Source organism: Ylistrum balloti, unplaced genomic scaffold (assembly GCF_031769215.1).
Source record: "Ylistrum balloti isolate Yb309-2 unplaced genomic scaffold, AGI_CSIRO_Ybal_v1 Utg369764, whole genome shotgun sequence".
Classification (NCBI taxonomy): Eukaryota; Metazoa; Mollusca; class Bivalvia; order Pectinida; family Pectinidae; genus Ylistrum; species Ylistrum balloti.
The window spans coordinates 1,830,486-1,856,673 of record NW_026781961.1 but is presented as its reverse complement, the minus strand read 5'-3'; the positions used below and the strand labels follow the sequence as shown (position 1 = coordinate 1,856,673).

Here is a 26,188-nt window from a genome sequence, read left to right as displayed (position 1 = left end):
TATTTAATTGTAACAATATTATGTTTATAATAATCATCGATGGCGGTTCGTTTTTGTGATTTTGGACATTGACATTTATGCATGGATTCAAATTCGAAATAGATCCGATATTTTATTACCGTACCACTGCAAACAAGTAAATGTGTAACTAGTGATCCAAACCTAACTAGGAGTCTTGCATATACAATTCTCATTCAAATAGACACATCAGCAACATCCTTATTTGAGCACATAAACTCATGACAGAGGCTGGTCATAATCAAAATGTTTTCCAGTCTTAATGGTTGTGCCTTAAATGTAATGAAACTTGTATTGAGGACGAAATATACACTTCAGAAGCATATTGAGTATTCACGGCTGAAGCAATACATGCCCCCTACTGGCCCACACAAGCCATTACATAGAAACAGGGACGTATACTGATAGTAATGATTGATATCTTTTCTGAAAATTAGCAACAGTAACCATAGTCCAACACTTCTGAAACTCGAACCCGATAATATGGTACTTTTTTAATGTGTGAAATTTGATGAGAAACCCTAAAGGAAGGATTTTCTAAAAATAACAACAATGACCTGGACCCAACCACACTGAACCTTCCCAAAGATACATATTCTGTATTTTGATGTTTGATATGTTTATGAAGTTACATGAAAATCCCTCAACGAATAAGGCAGCTAGTATACTGATAATGATTTTCAACAAGAGAAAAAAACTCCATCCCGCTTCATACTATGCAAGATATTCAGTAATAATAGTTAATTCTCACACGTCACATGGCCAAACTTCCCAGTCCTAGATTCGCCAGATAAATTCATCAAAACCTTATGCACTCAGAAAGTAGTACATGAGGGTACACCGTCAGAAATGATTAGGGTCGTATAACACAGATATATATTTATTATACGTCCTTGTCTGCAATTAGCAGCAGTACAAACGACAACACGCGAGGGATTCAAGACATACATTCTCTACGTAACCTTTGAAGCTCTCACACAGAAACACTTGCGGGGCACACATCTTCCCTTTTTATCTTATACCTCTTCACGAATTTAACAAAAATAAATCAATGCACTCGTTTAATCCCTCGCATGTCTCACTACGCACGTGCAACCCTCCCGCCCCTCGTCCATGTAATCGTCAATATCAACGGAATGGAGTTACTAGACAAGGAGAAGAAGATTCAACGTCATGTGTAAATTTGCACAAGGTAAAACGAAAAACGTCAGTTTTAGTATAATGAATGTGCATGTGTCTATTGGGAAAAAAAGAAAGAAAAAAAAAATCATATTTCATGACCATCAACCAGTCCTTTTGGCTTCTCTATATCTTACTGTATATGTTTATGTGTGTATATATCCTTTGTTGACACGTGTAGGCCAGCTTCAATACTTCAGAGGGTTACTATCAATTTTGATAGATCTACAGAGAGCGAAAGTGAGTTTTTTTTAACCCTTGAGTGTCGAGGATACACGTGGGTGGAATAGAATGAAATGAAGTCTACACGTTGCCCTACCCTCCTCCGCCTTTTTAACAACCTTCAATGTTCCCATCGTTTATATGTGAATATATGTAACCCCTGTCTATATATACATTTGCATTCGGGATAGTCTTACGTCATATGTGCATGTTGGGACAGAGTTTTCGGTTTACTCTTCCGTAAATTTGATCCGTAGTCCGTTTATATTTTGACTTCCGGTTAGAGTTACGTCCCTTCATTCATATACACTTCCGTCAAATAACAAACATTCACTGTATGATGAACATGTCTGTTTATTGAATGTAAAGTCGTGATCTTATGTCTTCCAGAAATGTAGAACAATTTAAAACCAAAATATCGTACGTAAGTATCCGTTTTAACCACAAAAAACAGCTGATTGTGCTTTTGTTGTCTATAACATTCTTAATCTAAAATTTGCTTTTTGGAAACAAGTCCGAATTGTATCGGGCCGAATCACTATTCGGGGCATATTCGACACAAATATGTATGAAATAGCATTTCAGCATTATTGGTAGAATTGCATAATTCCTGATTTGCAGCTTTTAAAATGTGAATGATTTGAATTTCAAGAATCCCCTCCTGGGGTACTAAGTATATTCTGTTCACGAGTCCAAACAGATGAACAGAAAGTTTTCCAATTTTTGGTTAACTTACACTCAAAATGTTGTATTATGGTCATGATCAATAGTTAGTAGGTTACTTTTGAAATTCGAAACAACAGTTATGTAATATAGTCGATCTGTTTAGGAGACTGTGTTATAAAGGCTTAATTTTTGTGATAGTGTTTACACTTTGATTAGACAGTAAGTAGTATGTAAATTTTGTATGTTTGTTTCATCATTGGTACAACAGGGATGTATAGTTCAGGCAGTGAAAACAAAGTCCATTGAATGCTTATCTGATGGTAGCTTTTGTATATGTTAATGGAGCTTTAAGGTCACAGAAGATCCCTCTCTTCAGAATTATATACAAATGTACCCGTGTTTCATTCTCTTCTAGACTCATTATATTTAGTTAGCATTGACCAGTCTTAACCAAGCCATTTCGTTGGCCAGTGAGAAATGAAGCTCAGGAAAGAAAAGAACAGCTTTTCTGTACTATTCATTTTGAAAAGATAAGAATGATAAGATGTAGTTTTGAAGAAATATGGTGCACAGACACAACAAGGGTTGTGAACTCAAATTTATCTGTTCTTAGCTATTGGCAGTGTACTGTCTTTTCAATTGTACATCCCTGGTTACTATGACTGTGAATGAAAACAATGAGAATGTTTGTGTGATAAGATACGAGCAGCCTCCTACTGACTCAGTAGGACTTGAACGAGCATGCATAAGCTGCAGCCCATTATCTGATTTAAGATTGAAACCTGAGCTGAATCTCTATTGTAGAATTGATGAATGATTATAAAACTATAGTTTTACTTATGACACTTGTGTGAAATTTTGATAGGAATTTATGCAAATTATATATTGTATACCAGGTAATTTGAATAACAAAAGTTTGTTTATTTGATACATGAATTATCAACTTGTAAACACATTGGAAAGACTAGTAGAGTAATGGCCATGTGGGAAAAAATATATGAAGTTTCCTTTTATCTTTGTGCAGAATGTATTTTGAGACTACCCTTGATCTGAGAAACATGCCATAAACTTCACCGCCAGACAAACGGAGATTTGTTGTACAGTAATAACCATTCATCATGGGTACTGGAGGCTCCTTCCTGAGGAATAATGAAGATGACGATATCCTTGGGACAGATTTGGATGGTAGCAGCCATGGAGTCATCAAGAGAATTCCTATTGAGATGAAACCTCGGGGGAAACTTGGGCTGCGAAGTGGAGCTAGCAAGAAACCAAAGGGAGGGAGTCTCCGCTCAGCTTTGTCTATAGATTTGGAAAATCCAGAGGCAGAAAAGATACGAAAAGATTTTGAGATGTACAGGTATAAAATGTTTTTAACAAAACATTGAAATAGCTATTACTCTGTAATAAGGCTGCACACAGTTGCTCTAGTTTCATCAATAGAACTACCATCAAATGCTTAGTCATCTCACTGTTTTTTCAGCCCACCATCATCAGATGGTGGGCTATTCAAATCGCTCTGCATCTGTGGTCCATTCACCCGCCTGTCTGTAAACAATTTTTGTTATCGTTATTTCTTTAGAAGTACTGTATGTATCTTTCTCAAATTGCATATAGGTTTACCTTGGTCTCCTTGTTGTGTCCATTTGATTTTGGGTGTGATAAAAGAAAACAAAATGGCTGACAGGCAGTCATCATGTATTTTGACTTTGAAAGTTTGTTATTGCTATTTCTTGAGAAGGATTTGATGCATCTTTCAGATGTTGGTACCCCTTGGTCCCAAGTTGTGCCAATTTGATTTTAGGACTGATCAGAAAAACAAAATGGCCAACAGACGGGCATCTGAGATTTTGACTGGTAAAGATTGTTATTGCTATTTCTTAAGTGGTACTGAATTGATATCTCCCAAATTTCATAGGTATGTTCCCTTTGGCCTCTCCCTGTGTTCACTTGATGTTGGAACTGATCAGAAGAAGAAAAATTTCTTCCAGACAGCCAGTTTGGATTTGGCTGGTAAAGATTATCATCGCTATTTCTGCAAAGGAATGTTCAAATGTCTTATCCTTAAGAGCAAAAACAGAGATGAGGAAAGAAAAGAAGGGAAAAGATCCAAATTTCAAAGAGCAAATAAAGATCAAACAATGTTGGACGCCAAGATCCCTCTGGGATCTCTTGTATAGTGTTGGCCCCTGAGCTGATTGCAAGATAAATACAGTGAAGCTGTAGTCATGTATATTTAGTACAGCTGAAGAGCCTTCAAGGTGTCCTTACATATGAATGCATGGCTGATATACACTTATGTTTACCATTACAAAAGTCAGTTGTGTATTACGAGCCCATAAACTGCCAACAACTTACTGCTGGTAATGTAAGCAAATGGATATTTTCTTCCCTAATGAAGAGTTGTTGAAAAGGAAGAAAAAGTGTTGTTGTTCACCTTGTAACAGTAAAATGTCAGACATTATAAGGAATTTTTTCAATGTTTGAATTTGTCTTTGTTACAACGCAATTGTACATGAAGGAAAAACATGACATGTATTTTGATTATAGTAAAATTTACAGTTATATAGTGTATATACGTCTTACTTCAGATTGAACAAAGAAAATGATATTGCAAATATGCAGAGAAAAGAACAAAGGCTTACAATAGAAAATAAAAGGCTTCGAGCTGAACTCCTGGTGCTGCAGAAAACATGTGCCAATTTACGAACAGAGAGGGATGGGGCTTTAGATGCAGAACAGCAGGCTCTGGCTAGATCTGGGGCATTTGAACAGGACAGAGACAAAGTACAACGACAATTCAAAGTGAGTCATAAAATATGTGACTTTTTAAATTACTGTTTGCACAGATTCATTTTAATCCATTCATATGTAAATAAATCTTGATAATGCTACTTCTCTAGAACTACTGTAAGGATATTTACAAAACTCGGAGATGAAAGCACTGTATGGGATTGTGAATATGAAATATGCATAATACATATCACCAATGTAAGCGTCCTTGACCTTTGTTATTCTTCCAAATCTCATGAAATCATTGTGAACAATTTATTTTTTAATATAAGTAACACTAAATGTTTTGTATATTTTTCAGATTTTCAGAGAAAACCAAGAATATGAAATCCAGAATTTATTACGTGCCAAAAGAGAGCTAGAAAACAAACTTTCTAAGCTGACTCATGGCTACTCTGATGATGCTGATACAGCCTCCAATAGTGACTTCATAGAACCTGGAATGGGTAAGATTAATTACATAGGAAAACCTGTGTACTAGGAAACTGAAAATGTCCATTTTTTCAACCTGTAAGAACGATATGATACTTTTGAATCCAAGAACATCAAATAAGGTTTGTCCTTTATGTTTGATATTTCTGTATGACCTAATGCTTTGCCCCTCCATATTTCGGGGGAAATCGCTATTTGAAAACCTCTTCGATTATTAAAATATAAAAAAAGTCAAAAAGATACTCTTTTCACAAGATACGTATATATTTACGTAGTAAAATCATCCGTGACTTTTAGGACAGATATTTAATCATATTTTTCCTGTAGGGTCACATTTGGAGGACCTACCATATATAAATAACAATTGAATTCAATTTTGTTAGGGTTGTAAATAAGATTTTGCAAATTTTTTTTATCTTTCATGTTTAAATGATCCTGATATGTGTTTTGATTTTACATTCTCAATGTACACAGTGTCACAATTTCTGTGTACATCAATGTACACAGTGTCACCACATTGTGTGTACATCATCATTATTTTGTGTGTACTAGGTAACCCTGGAGACTGGTGGACAGCTTTAGAAAGTGAACCATCTTTAGGCAGTACAATACAGCTCCATCAGCCTACCATCAAAGGACCAGAGTTTGCCCACAGTATGATGGACACAGATGGACCCTTTACAAATGTCAATAGAGGTAGGAAAAAAATTATATTTAAATGATAAAAGGCAGATTCCCTGTCTCCCAACAAGCTCTGACTTGTATACTGACAAGATAAAAGAAACTTGTGAAAACTGTAGCAAAAGGTAGAAATTCCCAGAATATAGATTTATATAGTGTGAGTCAAAAGAAATGTTTGTCTAGTAAGCCATGACTTAAAAAGAGATAAAACTTTCATTTATTATAAGTTTATCAAAAGATTATACTTGTAAGAAAATGGATTCCAAATAAAATGTAAATAAAATCAGCTAGCTTTTAGGCTAAATGCAACACAGTTATAGCTTCACCTATTGACACAGCCCTTAGAAGTAGGTGTTACTACCAATCCTAGCTTTCTAACTGGCTCTAAAACTCCAACAATTTACCCATGACTTCTAGCGAGAGTTGTATGGTTCAAATATTGCTACCATCTTTCAAAACAGTGTTATATAGGCATACGGTCGCAATGAGACAACCAAGTGAGACAGATTTAAATAAATAATAAATCTTGAGTCATAATAAAGTTTCAGTTCACACTCTGCATACTAATGTGTCAAAGCTAACTTCTGCCATTACACAAGTAGACATGTGCATATGGCTTCTTTGTTGCAATATCCAACATGATGTAGAACAGAGTGTTCCACACAGACCACTGTCTTTACCACTTAGTAATCTCTTTACTGACTAGTAATCTCTTTACTGATTAGTAATTTCCAGGTCTTGTTAGGTGATGTTTATACACTTTGTCCTGATTTTGGGTGATGTCAGCTCTGATAGTTTGTAAAATTAATTGTTATAATACACAAATAGTTGTATTTATCATTATTTGCTCATAGAAAATTATTGATTACTTGCTCTGTCAGTTTTGCATACCAGATAATCCCAACAATCAATGACAGCAACCTCACACAACCTTGATCTTTCTGCAAAGAAAAACAAAATGAATAGATAAATTTTCATGCAGTATGGTTAAGCTTACATATATGAAATTTACAATTCTGTGTATCTCTAGATAAAATTTTGTGATTTGTTATATTTACTCAACTTTATCCATCAAACCGTCTTAAATGAGGCTATTAAATATTGTGTGTGATAAATACAATTTTATGTGACCTTGACCTATTCTCTTTTAACTTAACATACTTGCTTACTGTTTAAAGAGGACTGGAGCTCAGTATTGGCCAATCTGACCCAGATGGTGCCAGTTATCCCAGAACATTCCCTTAGTCACGTTCTTAGAGTCTATATATCTGCTCCACGGGACTCGCATGCTGAAGTGGAAATACTCAACAAGGTGAGTGATTGATATAACATATATCTGTCTAGTGAGGCTTGTACCCAGTCCTTTGTCAGCTCAACGGGCTCCTACTCATTGGTGGAAATACTCAACAATAGGATATTGAACATTGTGATTTATACATGAAGAAAAATTCCCTATAATACTAGTAATCAGAGATATTAAAACTCAATCAGGTGAAAGATGTCTTAGAAAGATTCCTTTTGTCTTGTCCTGTTTTATTACAACACATTTGATATTACATTTAAAACTTCTTTATGATAGAAATAATGTGAGCTTGACTTGGTTTTTTTTTCAGGAATACATGCCAAAACTGTCTAGTATCTGTGAAGCTGAAGGTCGAAGCCTGGCTTTAGTTCATCTAGTGTTTGACGAGAACAACCCACCATCAACCCAGGTAAGAATACCTTTTACTGGAATGTATATTGTCTTAACATTACCATCCAGTTTGTGAGTTTTCAAGAAGGGGAAAACAAACTAGCATTAAATCATTTGATATTGTATGTCATGATATTTTTAGGCTATGCAATTTTTGTGAAAATTACCCAAATGTACTCTTTGCAAATTTTTCATATTTCGTTTTCTTTGATTTCCTCGTCTCAGAAATTTTAAAAGCCTTGTTTGAAGACTTTATTTCTGAATTTACTTATCCTATACATACAGCAGTATACCTAGGTTCTGTCATTAACTGGAGATCTAACTGACCAGTTGTACTAGATCATTAGATTTACATACCAACTAGTATTTGTTTACAATAGAAGTATTCATGACTAGAAAATGTTCAGGTGCATATAGGTACATCAACTCTACAGATGTATTACTCATTTGTTTGCAATGAAAAGAAAAAAAACATGCTAATTTTTAAATTTCAATTTTATTAAGATTTTGAAAGGGTCACTAAATTCACAGAAATTAGATAATGCCTTGATGTATGGTATATCCCACAGGTAGATTATCCCAAAATTTATTTTTAAAGTGTAACAACATATTTGATTGATAAGTGACAGTGTTCATTTCACAGTCTCTAGATCTGCTACATATTACCAGTAAAATTTAATTTCTGACTGTACAATCACATACTGCCACAAATTTCAAGATGTGATAGAGTCATCTTCTAATTATGTTAGAAGAAATTTAATAATAAGTGAAATTTTATGGATTTTAAAACAATTGTTAAAGAAGCTTTTTCAACTTAAATCAATCATCCCTGTTGGCCTCATGTCATTATCATGCTAAATTCATGGAACTTGTCTCTGATTTTATACATTACTCTCCAAAAGGCCTGTGTTACATGAAATTTTATTGAACTAATGTTAAATAAATGCAGTTTGACATTGGACGCAGTTACGACATTGGACAGGAGTATGATATTAGACACAAATTTGACATTCGACATGAGTATGACATTGGACATGAATATGACGTGGGACACAACTATCTCCAATACAAGCTGTAGTATACATTTCAAAGTGTCTTAATCATTAAACTGTTTTAGGTTGACCTCCAGATCAGTACGAGACAGAAACAGATTGCCAAGTCTTCCATCTTTTTAGCCTTCCTAGGAGATGCCACAGACAGGTAACGCATTTAGTTACCTCTCTAATTCTGAGGACAATTTCCTCATGTCATACTTATGGAGCTACAACAGGAAAGGATGTTCTCAGATTGCTACTCCACTGTGACTTGATGAAGCCGTTTTACTTTTCCTTGGTGAAATTTCATTTCAATATTAATATAATTATTGTACTTTTCTTGCAATAAGTCCAAGGAGCCAACACACATCCTTCCTGACTTAATACATAGCAGTGATCGAGTATTTGTTGGTATTTCTTCTGAAAATGTATATCAACTTTTTACCAGGTATGAGTTGTTGCTAGATAGATAACATCCAAGCTGTTTTTGATTTTCTTTTGTCATTCATTCAGACTGAATTTTAAATGTAAATGTTCTTCAGCTTCTGGCGTTTTAAATGAAATTCTTAAACGCTCAGTGCTATTGCCTGAAAACAGTTGTGTTTGTAAATTTTCATCTTTTACGCTGTAATTGTTTAATACATTTTTTGACAAAGTAGAAAATTGCTGTGAAAGTTCTGCGATGTTGTGAAAATTGTTAGAACTTGAATTGTGTTATACGCTAAAACTGTATTTCATAGCTTTTATATCTAAGACTTGTTAAAGTTAATTTTTAGACAAATACAGTCCGATAATCAAGGATTTTGTTCGATGAATAAAGGATAATAAAATGATTTTGTCTGATGAACCAAGAATGATAAAATGATTTTGTCAGATGAACTAAGAATAATGAAATGTTTTTTGTCTAATACATGAAATATGATCAGCAATTTCCGTCTTATATATGACCATGATCAATGATTTTGTCAGATGCACTAATAATGATCAATGATCTTCATCTCTCAGGTTTACAGCTACAGAATACAAACATGGATTCTTCGACAATCCAACATGGCGGTCGTCTGTCTTCTGCTTCAGAGAACCAAAAGGGTATGATATAAATAAGTGTACTGTATCATTGATATGCATGTATAACCATTGATTTAGATTCCATTGAAGTGATTTTTGTTTTATTATGCGTAAATTAAAATTATTTATTCATGCCAGATTTAACTTCAGTTTTCATCTAAAAGTTTACAAATCTTATGCGATCCTGCAAACAAAAATTACAATTTTTTGACAGGTTCCATCATTTTTTTTGTGTGCAATAAATGGGAACATTTTTAATATCTTTTTATCGCAGGACAAATATTAGGCATATAATTCTATGATATTATATATTGTTTCTAAAGACATCTTAGCGTAGTTCTCTATCTATTGATATTTATGTATTAATCAATGATGTTACAGTAAGTAAAGTAATTCTATATAGTAATTTAACAAAACAGTAAGACACATGATAAGTTCCAATAATATTATATAAATCTCATATGATCTAATCCTTAACATAGGAAATTGATGTCTTTAAGCGGTCAATAAATATTAAAAAAAAAATAAAATAAGAAAAAAACAATTTATATATTGTTTTCTCTGTGAATTTCGTTAAACACAGAAGTAGGTCAAGTCAAGGTGAGGCCAAGGACCTGAAGGTCAAAGTCAGGGAAATGGGATGTGCCAAGGTCGTAGACGGATACACTGTACCCAGTAGGGGAGTAGAACAGGCTAGTGCTGAACTGGAAAAAATTCTGAAGGGAGTAAGTATCAGCATAATCTTTAAATGGAGCTGTGTCCTGAAAGAACGTTTGAATCCTTTCAAAGATTGTAAAAATCACAAGATTTCTACTCATGGAAAGAAAACATTTTTTCTGTCAGTTTGGTAATAAGAGTTTGTTTCATGAAAAGTTTGAATGCTGAAATTATGATGCACATTAAATTTCTATATTTGTACATTGTCAATGAAGATATTGATCTATTTTTAGGCCATTCGCCATATTTTACTTTTGGTGGTCAGTATTGCATGAAATTATTGCAAGACTATAAAATCTTTTCCAAAACTTGACAAATAGATTCCTTAGTCCACAGATCTAGCACTGATCTTCATGGTTAATTTTCAAAATTGGAACTTACTCTTTTATGTGATAGCAAAAAAATCCCAGAGTGAATGCTTTCCTGTATACTGTGTCCATTTATAGAAAAGGATGTCAGGTGAAAAAATACTAATGTTTCTTTTGATTATTTTAGGAACTAGGTGTAGGTAATAAGCTGGAGAAACAGGAGGATGAGGACAGCGGACTTGTGGAGGGGGAGGGTCCGGAACAACTCTGTGGGGGGTCTATATTCGATATCCATGGTGACCTGGAGCAAATGGAAGCCATCAATTTTGCCAAACGCTCAAGTTGTGAGCTCGGCTTTGAAAAAGTAAGTTTGTAGTCAGACTCCCACTACAGACCAACAGTTAATTTAGAATAATAGTATCAAACGGTAGTTATGGGTCAAAATCAGTAATATTAGGATTTAACACTTATTCAAGGCATCATTGAAATTTGTATTAGCTTAGCTACTTATCTATTGCTATACTCTCAAGAAGTATTTCCCTAAAATACACTGAATTGTAATTTTACTTCTTAAAAAGCACTAGTCACTCACTTAGATTGCGTTGTCAATTTTTGAATGACCTATCTTTATATTTCATTTAACTATGATGAAGTTAGATGATTTGAGTTGTGTTTTTGTAGCACTATGAGAGACTGAATGGTCATGTCCTCTCTGCCGGGCCCCTACCTCCATTGTTGATGACTGGATCAGCTGGAACAGGACGTTCACTGCTCCTCGCCAAGTGGTACGACTTTTTGACTGCAAGCTTTTCTTGGTCATCCTTGAAACTAAAAAACTGTCCTCTTTGCTGCATGAATCTTGTTTCCAGTTGGAAATCTGAAATATTATCAGGATGTTCTGTTTTTCACAATTTTTGAAGACTGAATGATATCCAAAAAAGTACCTTGAAAATGACATATTTTAAGGAGAACTGAAACTCTCCATAACTTTCTGTAAAACTTACTGGTTTAAACTTTTAGTAACCATGAAAAATGGAAACAACAGGATAAAAACAATTGTAACAACCTGTACAAATATTTAGCTGTTTGATATTAACAATATTCACCTTGCAGAAAAGAAAATAACAAAAATTAGACACTGACAAGAAAAAATTTGTTCTACATTAAATTTTGTTTATTCTGAAGGTAGCCATTGTGTAATTGATCATATAATGTTTTTTTCTGACAGGATACAGTTACAGCAGGAGAAAGTGCCAAGCAGTCTCGTTCTGTATCACTTCGTAGGTAGTAACTCATCGGTCAGTGCTGATGCGGTCAATATGATACGAAGACTGACTGCACAAGTAAGTGATATCACAGTCATTGGCATTAGATTTGAAGATTAAATGATGATGTAAGTTAGATATAACTTCATTCATGTTAATTTATGTCAGATAATTAGTTATAGTTAAAGATGTTAAAAATTAACCAGGTATGATATATTGTGATATTTATCATAAGGAATGAATATAGGATGATTGGATGTCATAGTTGTAATACATACGCCTCTTACCTACATATCATGGGATTAACTCTTAGAACGGATGTGAAAAGGTAATTAGGGTCACCTACCAGACCATCTTGGTTTTCCCAACATACTCGGTTTTGTCCTACAGTAAAACCCCTTGTGCACTTCTATCCACGCCAACAAGAGTGATTTATATAAGTTGGAAAAACTTGTTTCGCTATTGTTGTAAAATTAATAAAGTTTAAAAGGAAAAATAATAGAGCCTCTGAAAGACAATAATTGACTCTCAGTTAGCTGAGTATATATTTTTATGCCCCCGCCATTTATGGCCGGGGGCATATAGCGTTGCCCATGTCTGTCCGTCCCGTCCCGTCGCGTCCCAAATCAGTATATACCACCTAACAACTTCATTCGGAAGGCAATTTTCATGAAACTTCATACAAGTATCAAGTATGGAAAGACTTCATGCATTCATGTCTTACAGACATTTTCTAGTTTAAATAGTCATAATATAGGTGGGAATATCTAATAATATCAATCTGAAGAAATTATTCTGAAATATTACAAATTACACTTAGAAGCATTAGAAGTGTTCAAAAATATTACAAATTACACATAGTAGTATTAGAAGTGTTCCACATGTTGCAAATTACACATAGTAGCATCAGAAGTCCAGGTGTGGGATATATTTCATTCAAACAAGTTGAATGTCTGTGTCTTTTGACAGTTGATGCAACAAGTAAATTCACCACCAGCCTTGACCTGTGACCCTGGGCGTCTTGTGGAGGAGTTTCCACGTTGGTTGGAGAAGGTTTCAGCCAAAACAGTGGGCGGAGTGATACTGGTTATGGACTCCATTGACAGATTTCAGGTAGAATTCATTGCCAGCATGATTTACATGTATGAGGAAATACAACCAGTGACTATGTGGTTTCCTTTATCTTCAAACAAAATATGATTTTTATGGTCATGTTTCTAACAGTGTTTATAAAGAAAGTGACATATCTGGGTTATCTATGCTCTTCAGAAGTTGATTCACCAGTCACAATACAGCATCAATCTAGTGCCTGGATTTAGGGTCAGCATAGGCCAAGGGTCAAGGTTCTTGTACCTACATAGGTCAAAGGTCAAATATGTTCTGTTATTTCTAAATAAATGAAAGTGTTAACCATCTGTTTGATTGGCTACTTAACTGGATTTAGCCTCAGGCAAATTAACTACATGAAACTGTTTAAAAACATTACAGCTGTGAATTAATATTTAGATGTGAACTTATCTTTATTGCCAGATGAACATTGCTGTTGTGCTTTGTCTCTCTATAGCAAGCTGAGGTACATCTAAAGTGGTTACTAGATCCCTTACCTGTAGATACAAGAGTGATTGTGTCTGTCACGGATGAGACTTGTCCTCAGGCATGGAGGTAAAGAACCAGGAAGCTGTCTATATAATTGTTGTCTCAGTTATAAATAACTTATATCTAGTTTGATTCCGTCAAAATTTATCTTGTAACATATATTACAGATATTGATATTTTTAATTTTTGTTAATAATAGAACAAATTGGATAACAATTATGATTAAATGTTTAAAAGATATTTCCTGTTTTCGTTCTAGATTCCCGTCCATCATTGTTACTGTATAGGAGTATAGACTAGCTAATCTGTCTGTCAGTCAGTGTATTACATTGACCTGGGCCTATCTCCAACAATATCACATGCCTTTTACTTTATCTAATGCAAAAATCTCATGGATTGATAAGCTTTATGGAACTTAATTACATTGAGTCTATTGGCTATGTATTTACAGAGTTATAACCCTTTGGTAGATAACAGTAAGTGATATTTCTCTGGCAAAAATGTAATTGAGATTCTCGGTATAGATCAATCGTACAGAGTTTTAGTCTTTCATTCATTTTCATTTATACTTGAAATTTGTCCTGAGATATGGGATTTCTCACAAAACTTATTTTTCAATTCTTTGTCTCCCCTTAGATCTTGGCCAACCCTACAGGTGGAGCCACTGAGTAACAAGAATGTGAAGGAGCTAATCCATGCAGAGCTTGCTATACAGGATACACAGATAAGCCAAGATGAGGAGACACTGATCCTTACTCACTGTCGTACAGCAGCCACATGTTGTCCTCTCTATGTCATGGTACTAGCTCGTCATATAGCCAGGTAAGTCATTGTGTTGTGAATGGCATTACTCACTGTCCTCACCAATCTTGTGTTCAGTAAGGACAATGCTTGGTTGAAATTTGGCAGCAGTCATGTATTAAGGGTTCACCATACACATTCTGTTGGTTCTCCTTGCCATACTCATGGGGAACCCACTAATTACCAGAACAAGGTACAGATAATTTGTATTTATTTTTCATAATATTGGTGCTAGCAAGTTAAACATTAATGTGTTAGCTTCATTTGTCTTACTGAATTAGGCTGCATTTGTGAAACCATGTTAAAATGGTTCAGGTGGTCTGGAATTATTCCACTCTATGCAAATGCACTTGTACCGGATGTTGGTCCTGATATCTATCAAGTAAGAAAAGTTTCGGAATGTCCTGTCAAGCATAAATCAATTAACTAAAGTTAAGATACCATCCATTTCACTCATACTTTATACCACAATGCTCCCAGAAATATGAGTGCATGTACCCTACTTTTTTGATGAAATTCTGAAAACTTATGATATTCAGCAAATTAGTTTCGGACAGGTACAGCTGGACCACTCAAAATACACATGCTAAATATTCTGCAGTCCAGTCTGAGTCCCAATCTGTACTAAGCTTTTTTCTTGCAGGTTCAACCTGTCCAACTATTTCAGCTGCTTTTGTGAAAGTGCCCTTAGTTATTTTCCTTTTCATGAATCATGGCCACTGCCTGCCACAAAGTTCTGTGTCTTTTTATTGTCACTTATATCTCATTTATATTATGGTACAAGGTTCCCTTCCTTTATATAATTTAGTCCATCTTGTTCTTAGCTCACCATATATATAGGTCTGTATGTTCCTCCACCATCTTGTACTAAAATATTTCTTCTTTTCAGTTATGCTAAACATGAGGGTAAAGTGGGTCGCCACCTGGATGTGATGTTGACGTGTCCTGACTGTGTGAGTCTGTACAGCAAGGTCCTTGACCTTGTGAGATTATCACTCGAGTCACATGACACACGTGGTTTCCTGAAGACGGTGAGCATTGCTTTTAGTGTTAATGCATAGGTAGCCTCAGGTAGCTGAAGGATGTAGCAAGTAGCTGAAGGAAATAGCAGGTAGCTGCGAGATATTACAGGTATATGAGGGAAATAGCAGGTAGTTGTGGGAAATAGCAGGTATCTGAAATAGGAGCTGTGAATATTGCAGGTATCTGATAGCTTGTGGGAAATTACAGGTAGTTGTGGGAAATTACATGTATCTGAGGGAAATAGCAGGCAGTTGTGGGAAATTTCAGGTAGTTGTGGGAAATAACATGTATCTGAGGGAAATGGCAGGCAGTTGTGGGAAATTTCAGGTATCCGAGGGGAATAGCAGGCAGTTGTGGGAAATTTCAGGTATCTGAGGGGAATAACAGGTAGTTGTGGGAAATTACATGTATCTGAGGGAAATAGCAGGCAGTTGTGGGAATTTCAGGTATCTGAGGGGAATAGCAGGCAGCTGTGAGATATTTCAGGTATCTGAGGGGAATAGCAGGCAGTTGTGGGAAATTACAGGTAGCTGTGGGAAATTACATGTATCTGAGGGAAATAGCAGGCAGCTGTGGGAAATTACATGTATCTGAGGGAAATAACAGGCAACTGTGGGAAATAACAGGTATCTGAGGGAAATAGCCGGCAGCTGTGGGAAATTACAGGTAACTGAGGGAAATTACATGTAACTGGGCTACTGTAGTATACACAAGGTTAATGACAAACATGGCTTTGTTGACAGATCCTGCGATATATATATGTGAGTCGAAGTGGATTGACAGAGATGGAACTCCTGGATCTCATCCAAGCTTTAACATGGAATTTCTTAGCATTGTTTACAGAAGTTCTGGTGGATTTACTAGTTCTTAAGTACCAGGGTGGCTTATTGTCCTTTGCTCATGAACAGGTAATTTACTTGTTCAGTCATCTGACATCTATCTAATATATGCCTGTACCTAATACAGCTAAATTGTTCATGCATGTACCTTTATGATCAAATACACATAATTTACAGAATGTTGCATGATAATAAATCTTAAATTGTTTCAGTGCTCTACTCACTGCATTTCTTTGGAGTCAAGGGTTAAGGTCACAATATAACTACATGTTTATATAGAAAATCATCAACTTTGTTGGTGTTGGCACTCTTTAGGTATACTGATCAACACATATGTAAAGTTCATACATGAAATATCTCTAAATCTATGTTTATGTTTCAGTGTTCAAGTTAAAAATTGCTGTTACTGTTTATAGAAATAAGTCAAACAATAAAAGTAATTGAACATTTTATTGGGGGCAACTTCCAAGTTTTTTTCACTTGTGTTTTTTTCAATATATAATGATTTTCATTATTTTCTGAATTTCACTGCTAGGTAGAGAAAGCTGTACAGGAATATTGTTTTGGTAAGGAGGAAGTGAAGCTAGTCCCTCAACTACGACAAGACCTAGTGCAATACTTCACACAATTCCAAAGGTACGTTATCTGATTAAACTGCCCTCCAGTCATGTCAATCATTGTCTGATTTTGATGATAAATTTTTGCTTTTAAATTGTCTCGCGAACAACTCACCTGTAACATGTCAGTACATGTATCACTTCTGCTACAATACCATATATCAGAAATTTTTTGCATTTATATAATTTTCACGAATTAAGCAATACGTTCAATATCGCAAAAAGTCAAGAAAGCAAAAGTTGCATGTTTTCTTCTTTTTATGTTTGAAAAATTTTCATGGGAGCATATTGTCTCTGCTTTCCTTCTGCAGGATAAATTCAGTTATCAGTGTGATTTCTTTCTTTTTAAACAAATTTGTGTTTTACAATATCAATAATGACCAGGTACCTACTTACTTCACCATAAATATACAGTTGTGTTTCAACCCACTCGATGCATATCAGTGATATGTTTCAACCCATTTGATTCATTATGTGTCTGGTGTGTTTCAAACCACTTAATTTATCATACATGTAAATAAATTCCCATGTGTCTTATGTGTTTCAGTCCAGGAAAGTTGACATGTCGGGTGTCTGATGAACTTCCCTGGCTAATTAGACAGAAGGGTGACAAAGACAGTTTAGAAAAGTGTATATTGAATTTGTGTCTGTTCCAACGATTTTATGCCAGGTAAGTGAGGTATACTACCCGTGTCTATTCCAACAATTTTATACCAGGTAAGCAAGATATGCTTTACCTGTATCTGTCCCAACGATTTAAGGCCAGTTAGGGAATACTTTACCTGTCTATTCCAGTAGATTTATCTTAAGTAAGTAGAGTATTAAGTAACCTACTGGTACATGTAATTATCTATTCCTTTGTCATCAAGCCAGCCAATTCATTATATTATCTTTACCAGGTATATAAATTTTATTGTTTTATCTCTGTCTCTATGTAGCAAAGGAAACATTAATATCTTATGAGGGATGTGCTTTAGAAGAACTCATCCAGAAGTCCATTACAATCACTTTCCAAAAAAATGTACTTCTAGAGAAAAGGCTTACGACTATTTCAGTCAAAAATGAAAATGCATGATAGCAGAACTTTTCTTTTAACAAATGGTGGCTTCTATGAAAAGTGATTTAACACAAGTAGTACCACATATAGGGTAGTGTCTTTATTTTGCATTGATCATGTATATAGTAACAAACCCAATCATCTATCACAGCATTTTGACTAGAGATGTCAACATATGATAGACCATTATTCTGTAATGGGGATATAGCCCACATTTGTACATTGAATCAGAGGTTATGTAATGGACCTCAATGGTTGATGGCCGTAATGACCTTTTATGTGTTAACTGTTAAGAATGTAATAATACAGACATGAATCCATTGATCCTGTCCTCACTTATCTGTGATTAACCTGTTTTTTATGTGATAGTCGGCAAAATGAAGTGATATTAAGTGTTGTCCACATGAAAATAAGTGACATTATCAGTATCAGGATTACATAGAATATGTAAGGAAAAACTCTGTTTAAAAAAAATGTGATATTAACTGGAAAGTGACATTAACAGATGTGACATTAAGGGGTTCTCTGTAATAATAATATTGTAATGGATCTTTTGTCTTATTGCAGTGTAAATACCATGACTTTCAGCATTTTCTCTTGTTATCAAGAATTTCTTAATTTCTGGCCTTTGAAGTAGCCCTTAATAAGAAATTTAAATTCATCTCAGTTGGATGGCATACATTGACAGGTTTCACTTGAGAATTTGTCTGTAACTATTATTTATTACAGAGGGCGGTGTGCTGAGTTAATTAGTTACTGGCAGTATATTGCTGCAGACAAGAACAGTATGGCTCAAGCATATTTCCAGGCCACGCGCAGAATGGAGGCTAGTAAGTGAAAGGGCAGCTCTGTTAAAATTTCAGTGGTGTCTAATTTAACATTCATTTACCTTCTATAATTATCAATGACTGAAGAAATACTACTTGTATAGGTTATGTTGTATTACTACAAGGAATTTACTAATGGCCATTTGGTTATTAGTTACAGTGAACATTGATGTTTAAGCAAACTGATGTTTGAATCTTTAATTCATTTTGTGTAAATGTAGGAATTAAAATCAGTTCTGTAATAAGTTTCTGAGGTAATCAGTTGCTTATATGATGCTGCTTTGTTAGTATTTATTAATAAATTCATTTACTTTGTCAATACTTCCAAGTTATGTTTCAAGTGTGAGGTATTCTGAATTAAAAATTTATAGATATTGAAAAATTAGATATATTGAAAACTTACTTGAAATATTCTATGAAAAAATTCATTAATTAAGGCTGTTAATTGTAGTAGTCCTCATAAAATTGCTTCTGTTACATATGTTATTTTCAAGGAATAAAATTGAGAAAAATAGATACCTTGAAAGTGCAATTATTCAAGAAAGTGATAGTCTGGCATCATATAAGCAACTGATTACCTCAGAAAAAACTTATTATAGAGCTATAGCATGATTTCTCATTCTCTAGTAAAAGATTACCTGAAGAAGCATTATTTACTATATGTGTTGATGATGGACTGGTATGTATTGGTGACAGCCATTACCAAATGAATGACATATGATTCTTTACAGCTGTAGGTCAACACAATGGTCTGGTAACTTTACCCAGGATAGCGGACATGTACGAATCCCAAGGAAGATTTCTTAAAGATCTCGGCCTCCTTAGTCAGGTAAAGTCAGAATTTTCTTCTAATTATTGTTAACATGCTACATACATGTATCAGTTAGAAAAGACAATTCTAAACAAATCTTTCACACCAAAAATTTAGGGTTAAATTTGTCGTTGTTCCTTTCATGCCTCTGAAAATTTACTTCAGCGAGGTTTGTATGTACGTTTGTATTTACACAAGGTCAATTCAGTTCAATTGTCCTTAAGTACATAATTTATGAAAACTTGAAACTTAAAGGAGTATTTCGTATAATTTTAAACAACAAATGAATTTGAAAAATTTGAAAATGAAATGGCAATGATAATTAATAAATTAATTTATACATTTGCTGACTTCTAGGCAGTACCTGCCCTCCAGAGGGCATTAGAGGTGCGTGAGATTGCCCTAGATCCCGACCACCCAATCGTTGCACGATCTCAGCACCAGTTGGCAGGGCTGCATGCCCAGTGGGGGAAGTTCTCCACTGCCGAGGACTTTTACAAACAGGCCCTGACCATGTACGAGAACGCCTATGGTGGTGATCATCACCTGGTAGCTAAAGAACTGGATGCTCTGGCTGTGTTGTACCAGAAACAAGACAAGTAAGATCTCTCTGATTCTAGGATGGCCAATATACATTTGTACTAGGGAAAATTCTGTATCAGTTTATACTATCGGATATCATTATTGCTGTAAGTTCTATGCTGAGGTTTGGTGATATCTTATCTTAAGATAATGGAGAAAAATGGACAAGAAGCTTGCTAGCTGCTGTGGCTTGCTACTGCTTGATCAAGTTCTGAAGAACCCAAAGGCTTATATAGTTTACAATCCTTATACGTCATGTATATGATATATTTAGACATTACTACAAAGGAATTCATAGAAATAAAGGAATCATTACTTAATTTGAATTGTTTGAAATATTTTTAAATGTCATTTGAAAATACTAGATTTATATTATTTAGATGTCTATTTAATTTTTGAAAATTTACTCCTAGGCATGATTTAGCAGAGCCGCTGAAGAAAAGAGCTATGTCAATCAGGAAGAAAGCTAAAACTCCTCGCTCACATTCCGTAAGTAGTGTACTACATCAGTTAAAAGGATTTTGTTTTGACTAACGAGAACAAATAGTGTCTTTCCAGAGATATTTTTTTCTTTAGGAAAAGATTTATATTTAGGATTAAGAGAGTTGTTTCGATAAGAAGAGGTCATAATGTTGTATATTTCACATCATTATCGTGTTTATTGTTAATTGACATTCTACCAGCATCAGTTTTTGTAAATTATATCTTTGCAGGGACAGATGAAGTCAGTAGTACAGAGGCGAGCTCTTCAGTTGGAGGAGTTAGCAATAGGTCCCGACTCCCCAGACCTGGCACGTACCTTAAATGAACTGGGAGTATTGTACTACCTACAAAATAACCTCGAGTGAGTGTATAACACTTATACTTAATAGCAAGTCATTAGAGAAATTATATCCGGTGCTGATCGTTGACTTCCTTTATTGCGATAGAAGTATTTATTCTAGAAATGTGTGTTTTCACGTGATGGTCTATGTTTCCATAAATCAAATACTATGTTTTCTAAATACCTAATTAAATAAGACCATCAGGTAAGTGCTGTTGAATATATTTCTTGATCTAACTTGACTGTTTAAAGTTCAAACAAAATAACAATGTTTTCTTAGTTATGATGTATGAGAGGATATATGTGTGTCTTTCCCATGACTTCATTTCGTTTAATTTCGTATAATCAAAACCAAGTCCTTAAACCAGATAAATAGACCTAGAAATTTATTTCATTTATTCTACTGCCCTTTTCAGTTAAACTTAGTTATGTTTCTTTCATCATAATAAAGAAATTGAGACATTACACCACTGTAGGCACCATTTCAGTCTGTTTTGTTTAAATATTACCAGTACAGTAATGTGTAATGACTGCCTTCTGAAAGTTGTGTAACATACTGTATGGAATTAATATGAAAACGATTATTCAAATCCTGAAACAGACAAATATTCGAATAAGAATTTCTATCGAACTGACATCTCTAGTTTAAACCATAAATCAAGGTCTGAATTCAGTTGTAACTTAAGGTATAATTTCATCCTTCTGTTAACATATTCATATTTGTAAACTCTAGAACTTATTTATAAGATACACTAGTCTTATTTTCCATCAATTAAAGTATTAAAGTCTGATGTGTTTGGAAACTCAGTCTTCCTTTAGGTAAAAGTATACTTAGAATTAGTGGTGAGTTGAAGTGGTTGGATGTTGAGATAAATAGTGAATTATTTTGATTTAAGCTATAAGCGGAAAAGTTGCTTTTGAAGTATGGTACGAATCAGATGTATAGAATTGGTATCCACTTACTTGTTTAATTTTTGTATAAACTGTACAACAAAATTAGCAAATTGTGAATCCATGTATAGAAATGTAGAAACAACCTCTGATTTTTATCTTCAGAACTGCTGAGTCATTCTTCAAGCGTTCCTTAGAGATGCGGGAGGTGACATTGGGTCCAGACCATTTAGATGTAGCACAGAGTCTCAACAACTTGGCTGCTCTCTACAACGACCGTAAACAGTTAGATAAAGCTGCTCCATTATATGAACGGGCGCTACAGATCCGCAGCAAAGTATATACCCATTATACACTGGTTGTCAGAATTTATACATTTAGTGTTTTGCTGTGTATACAGAATACATGTAAAAGTGTGATGACAATGCTTCACTGTACAAACAGGCAGTACAGGGCCTATAAAAATATGTAATGTCACTATTTTCATATACTAATTTAAAACAGTCTTATGGTAATTATTTTGTGAAGTTTTGGATTTTCTTTTATTCAGTGTTGGATTACAATTATGTTGACATGTTGGTATTTTCTTGTTTTATTTTGGTGCAATAACACAGCAATCTGAAAGTCTGAATAATATGGCTTTATCAAAACCATACATCATTTAGAATTATAATTTTGTTAATAGATAAATCTATTTTCTTGTGTTGCAGTATTTAAGCATTAACCATGACAGTGTGGCGACCATTGTGAAGCATCTGGCAACACTATACAGGAAACAGGTGAGGAAAGGAAACACAAATTCCTGGAAATTAAGTATTGTCTGGGAGTATTTACATTTCGTTTGAAAAACATTTCCCAAAGCTTATACAGAAAGGGATTTCATTGACTTTGTATTTTGCTCAATTGTCGGAGATTGTACAAAAGGCACACAAGTGAATAGCACCTTTAATTTAGAGTTAAATAATTTAACTGCATTAATTAGACAGATACTTTGTTCTTTAAGGACTCATCGGTGATGGTAAGAACTGAAATTGTAAAGCATTGGTGGCAACTTAACAAAATGGGGCTCAACATTTCTTCCTCGGAAGGAAGTTGACTACTGTAATTTTCCTAGAAAAAAATTTGAGCATAATGTTGTTTATTTCTCACTGGAAATAGCTTTGTATGAATTATTAGTATAGGGTGACAGTTTTGATGGTATGCATATATTGACACTAGCATACTATATTCAATGTCATAATTTCTTTTTCATGAAAGTTACCCTTTAACCTGTATATTCAATATTGCGTATCTCAGTTGAGTGTCAAGGCTGCTAGGCCTCTTGTTGAGCAAAACATCGCTGTTGATATCAATAAAACAATATATTGAATTGTGATACTTAAATGAAGAAAACAACTTTTCAACTTTGAAAATTATCTATATCAAAATCATAATTATTTCATGATAATTATTTATGAAATTGAAAGTAATGTAGACAATGAAAGACATTTGTATATACCTTTATTGACAGTAAATACTATATAGACATTCAGAATACAACCTACACCATCATACTGACGACTTTATTGTCATGTAATCAAGGGAGATCACTCTGCTATATTATCCAGTTGACAAAGCTTGACAGGCCAGAAAATTGTAATCGGGACAATTTTGGCTGGGGAAAAGGTGTTTGGATTATGAAGGGTCAGCTGTAATAAAATACAGACCTGTTATAGTAGAAATTTCTTAATAATTATTTTAAAGATTTTGACCTCATTGTGACATAAATTACTAGTATCTATTGCAAAAAACTAGGGATATCAACAAATATTCAAAAGCTTGTTTGATAAGGCAGTATTTGAATAGCATTAAAACCTGATAATCAATCATTTGTTTTTGTATTGGTGTAGGGTAAATATGAGCAGGCCGAGCCATTGTACAAACAAGCCATAGAGATACGCGAGAAGTCGTTCGGTGCATATCACCCATCTGTTGCCACAGCACTCGTCAACCTAGCTGTACTTTATTCTCAACAGGTAAGTCAGGGTCATTAATCCTTACAGGTAGGTTTTCACACATTTTGACAAAGTATATAAGGTAAGGGTAGCTACAACTTCTAACTTTAAAGCCTAGGGTCATGATAGTTTGCCTGTAGCATACTGAGGTGAAGATCTATTACTTCTTAAAATAAAAAAGAAATTTCAACCAAGGTCACAGGGTTCAAATGTGTTGAAATCTTTAAACAATTTATCCTATGTAACCAAGAGGCTCAGAGATGCATATTAGAAAGATATAGTATAATTTGGTTGTATGAACAAACTTTAGCATAAGAGTTTGAAACATTTGCATAGGTTGAACCTACATGAAAAATGCCAGGTTCAGATAGGGACGAAAGTGCAGATTGAGGGTCCAGTTGTACCAGTCCAAAACTAACTTGTTGAAAATCACTAGATTTGAGGATTTCAGCATAAGACAGGGACAGCACAGAAACATATTTCTGGAAGCATTATGCTATTAAGTATAAGTTAAAATGGACTGTATTTCATTTTTAGTTCGTCGTTTAATGCTTGACAGGAAATTCCGAAACTTTGCATTTTGAGCTTTACATATATCAGTTTCAACATCTGGTACATGTATGTTCCTGTATCATGGAATCCAAACCACCTGTACTGTTTCAACTGGTTCATGCCAAAGCGTCCCTAAGTCTTCTCTTCATAAACTGCTGGACAAGTGAACAATAGTAAATTCAGACCCATTGGGCCTCTTGTTTTTATATATTCTATTATTCTCAAAGCTTGGCTGTTGAAATGACGTACACTATGAATAATATATTTTCTGTTGCTTGGATTGGTTTTTTGTTCTGGTGATTTGTTAATTTACTGATAGAAAAAGAAAATGTTTTTTCAGAACAAGTATGCTGAAGCCGAGCCTATGTACGAAAGAGCTTTGAAGATATATGAGGAAAGTCTTGGTGCTCATAATCCCCGCGTTGCTGAGACGTTACGCAACCTCGCAGTCATGAAATATGAACAGGCATGTTTAATTAGTATTCCTACTTATCAACTGTCCAAATTTTGATGCATTCAATGTATGTAAAGTTAAGAAAATATCCTTCATTCAGGAGTAATGATCGGAAGTTAAACTGTGCAAAACTTCTGTAAAAATAGTAAGGATTTACATTTCAAAATAGTGATGTACTTATTTATAAATGATATTTTAATAATTGTGTACTTGAGAAAGAAATATATCACTGGATTGAATAATCAAATATTGACTTTTGTAAAAAAAAAATTTAAATATGGTACAAGATATTTCGATGTTTGTATTTAACTGTATGTGTAAATGTAAGAATACAAATGATTGGTTTATGAGATAAACTTGTATGTCCAATCAGACTATCTTTTACTTAAATTTACTGTAAAAAGAATTGTACATGAGTGATGTTAGTAAATTATACTATCAGATATCTTATTCAGTTTTCTGATGTGTACTTACAGAAGGACTTTGAGACTGCGGCTAAGTTGTACAAGAGAGCTACAGAGATAAAAGACTCAGACGTACCCTACGGCAGTAAAGTGTTATCACGGAGAAGTTCTAGTGTAGACACAAGTTCGACTGTAAAAAATCTACTACAAACGTAGTAGATTACTACCATACTAATGATTCTTTATATATTACAGTTGTACACAAGAGTACTGATGTTTGTCGCTGAGACAATTCCTAGCAATAGCAAGCGTTACGAAAAACGGAAAACCTGTTACTAACCATGTTGAACATACCGTTGTGGTGTTACAATAATTTTCTAAAGATCTGAAACTTCTCTTAACAAAAGGAACGGTTTAACAATATCAAGGTTGTATTCTGTTGTAACTTTTGAAAAACAGCATTTGATTCATGTTTTAGTAATTTCCTTAAACAATTTTCCAAGGAAGTAGATTGAAACGATATATCAATATATATGAAAAATAACTGCTTGTCAAATGTAATTTTAAATTATGATTTAATATTAACACAACAATCTGTGATATTTTTGTTACATTCACATGAAATATTTGTTATTTTGAATGTAATTGTATTAAGTAAGGACTTTATGATGAAGAGATTTCTTGGCTCCTGAATGACTAGTGTTATACATTGTGTTTTTACTTTCTGTTATTATGAGGTAGGAACAGTTCATATCATCTCATTTACAAAAATCGCAGATTTATATTCCATGACTCCTCGGCAGATTTATGTTAGTTTACTTTGAATGTTATTCTTCACATA

At 34.2% G+C, this 26,188-nt stretch overlaps 1 protein-coding gene across 1 annotated transcript; it reads left to right on the top strand.

Annotated features, from left to right (window-relative positions):
• The first annotated feature begins 1,763 nt into the window (after positions 1–1,763).
• On the top strand, positions 1,764–25,956 carry LOC132543731 (nephrocystin-3-like). Its single transcript, XM_060207253.1, has 30 exons — positions 1,764–1,843; positions 3,110–3,445; positions 4,677–4,890; positions 5,180–5,324; positions 5,863–6,006; positions 7,170–7,303; positions 7,605–7,703; positions 8,802–8,884; positions 9,724–9,807; positions 10,370–10,511; positions 10,999–11,175; positions 11,493–11,596; positions 12,040–12,154; positions 13,046–13,189; positions 13,641–13,738; positions 14,309–14,494; positions 15,363–15,504; positions 16,240–16,404; positions 16,871–16,971; positions 17,500–17,622; positions 18,739–18,839; positions 19,568–19,665; positions 20,005–20,246; positions 20,643–20,718; positions 20,943–21,073; positions 22,109–22,280; positions 22,654–22,722; positions 23,833–23,958; positions 24,830–24,955; positions 25,420–25,956. Exons 2-30 carry the CDS (start codon positions 3,204–3,206, stop codon positions 25,561–25,563), a joined length of 3,927 nt encoding a protein of 1,308 aa, XP_060063236.1. The 5' UTR covers positions 1,764–1,843; positions 3,110–3,203; the 3' UTR covers positions 25,564–25,956.
• Positions 25,957–26,188: the final 232 nt, after the last annotated feature.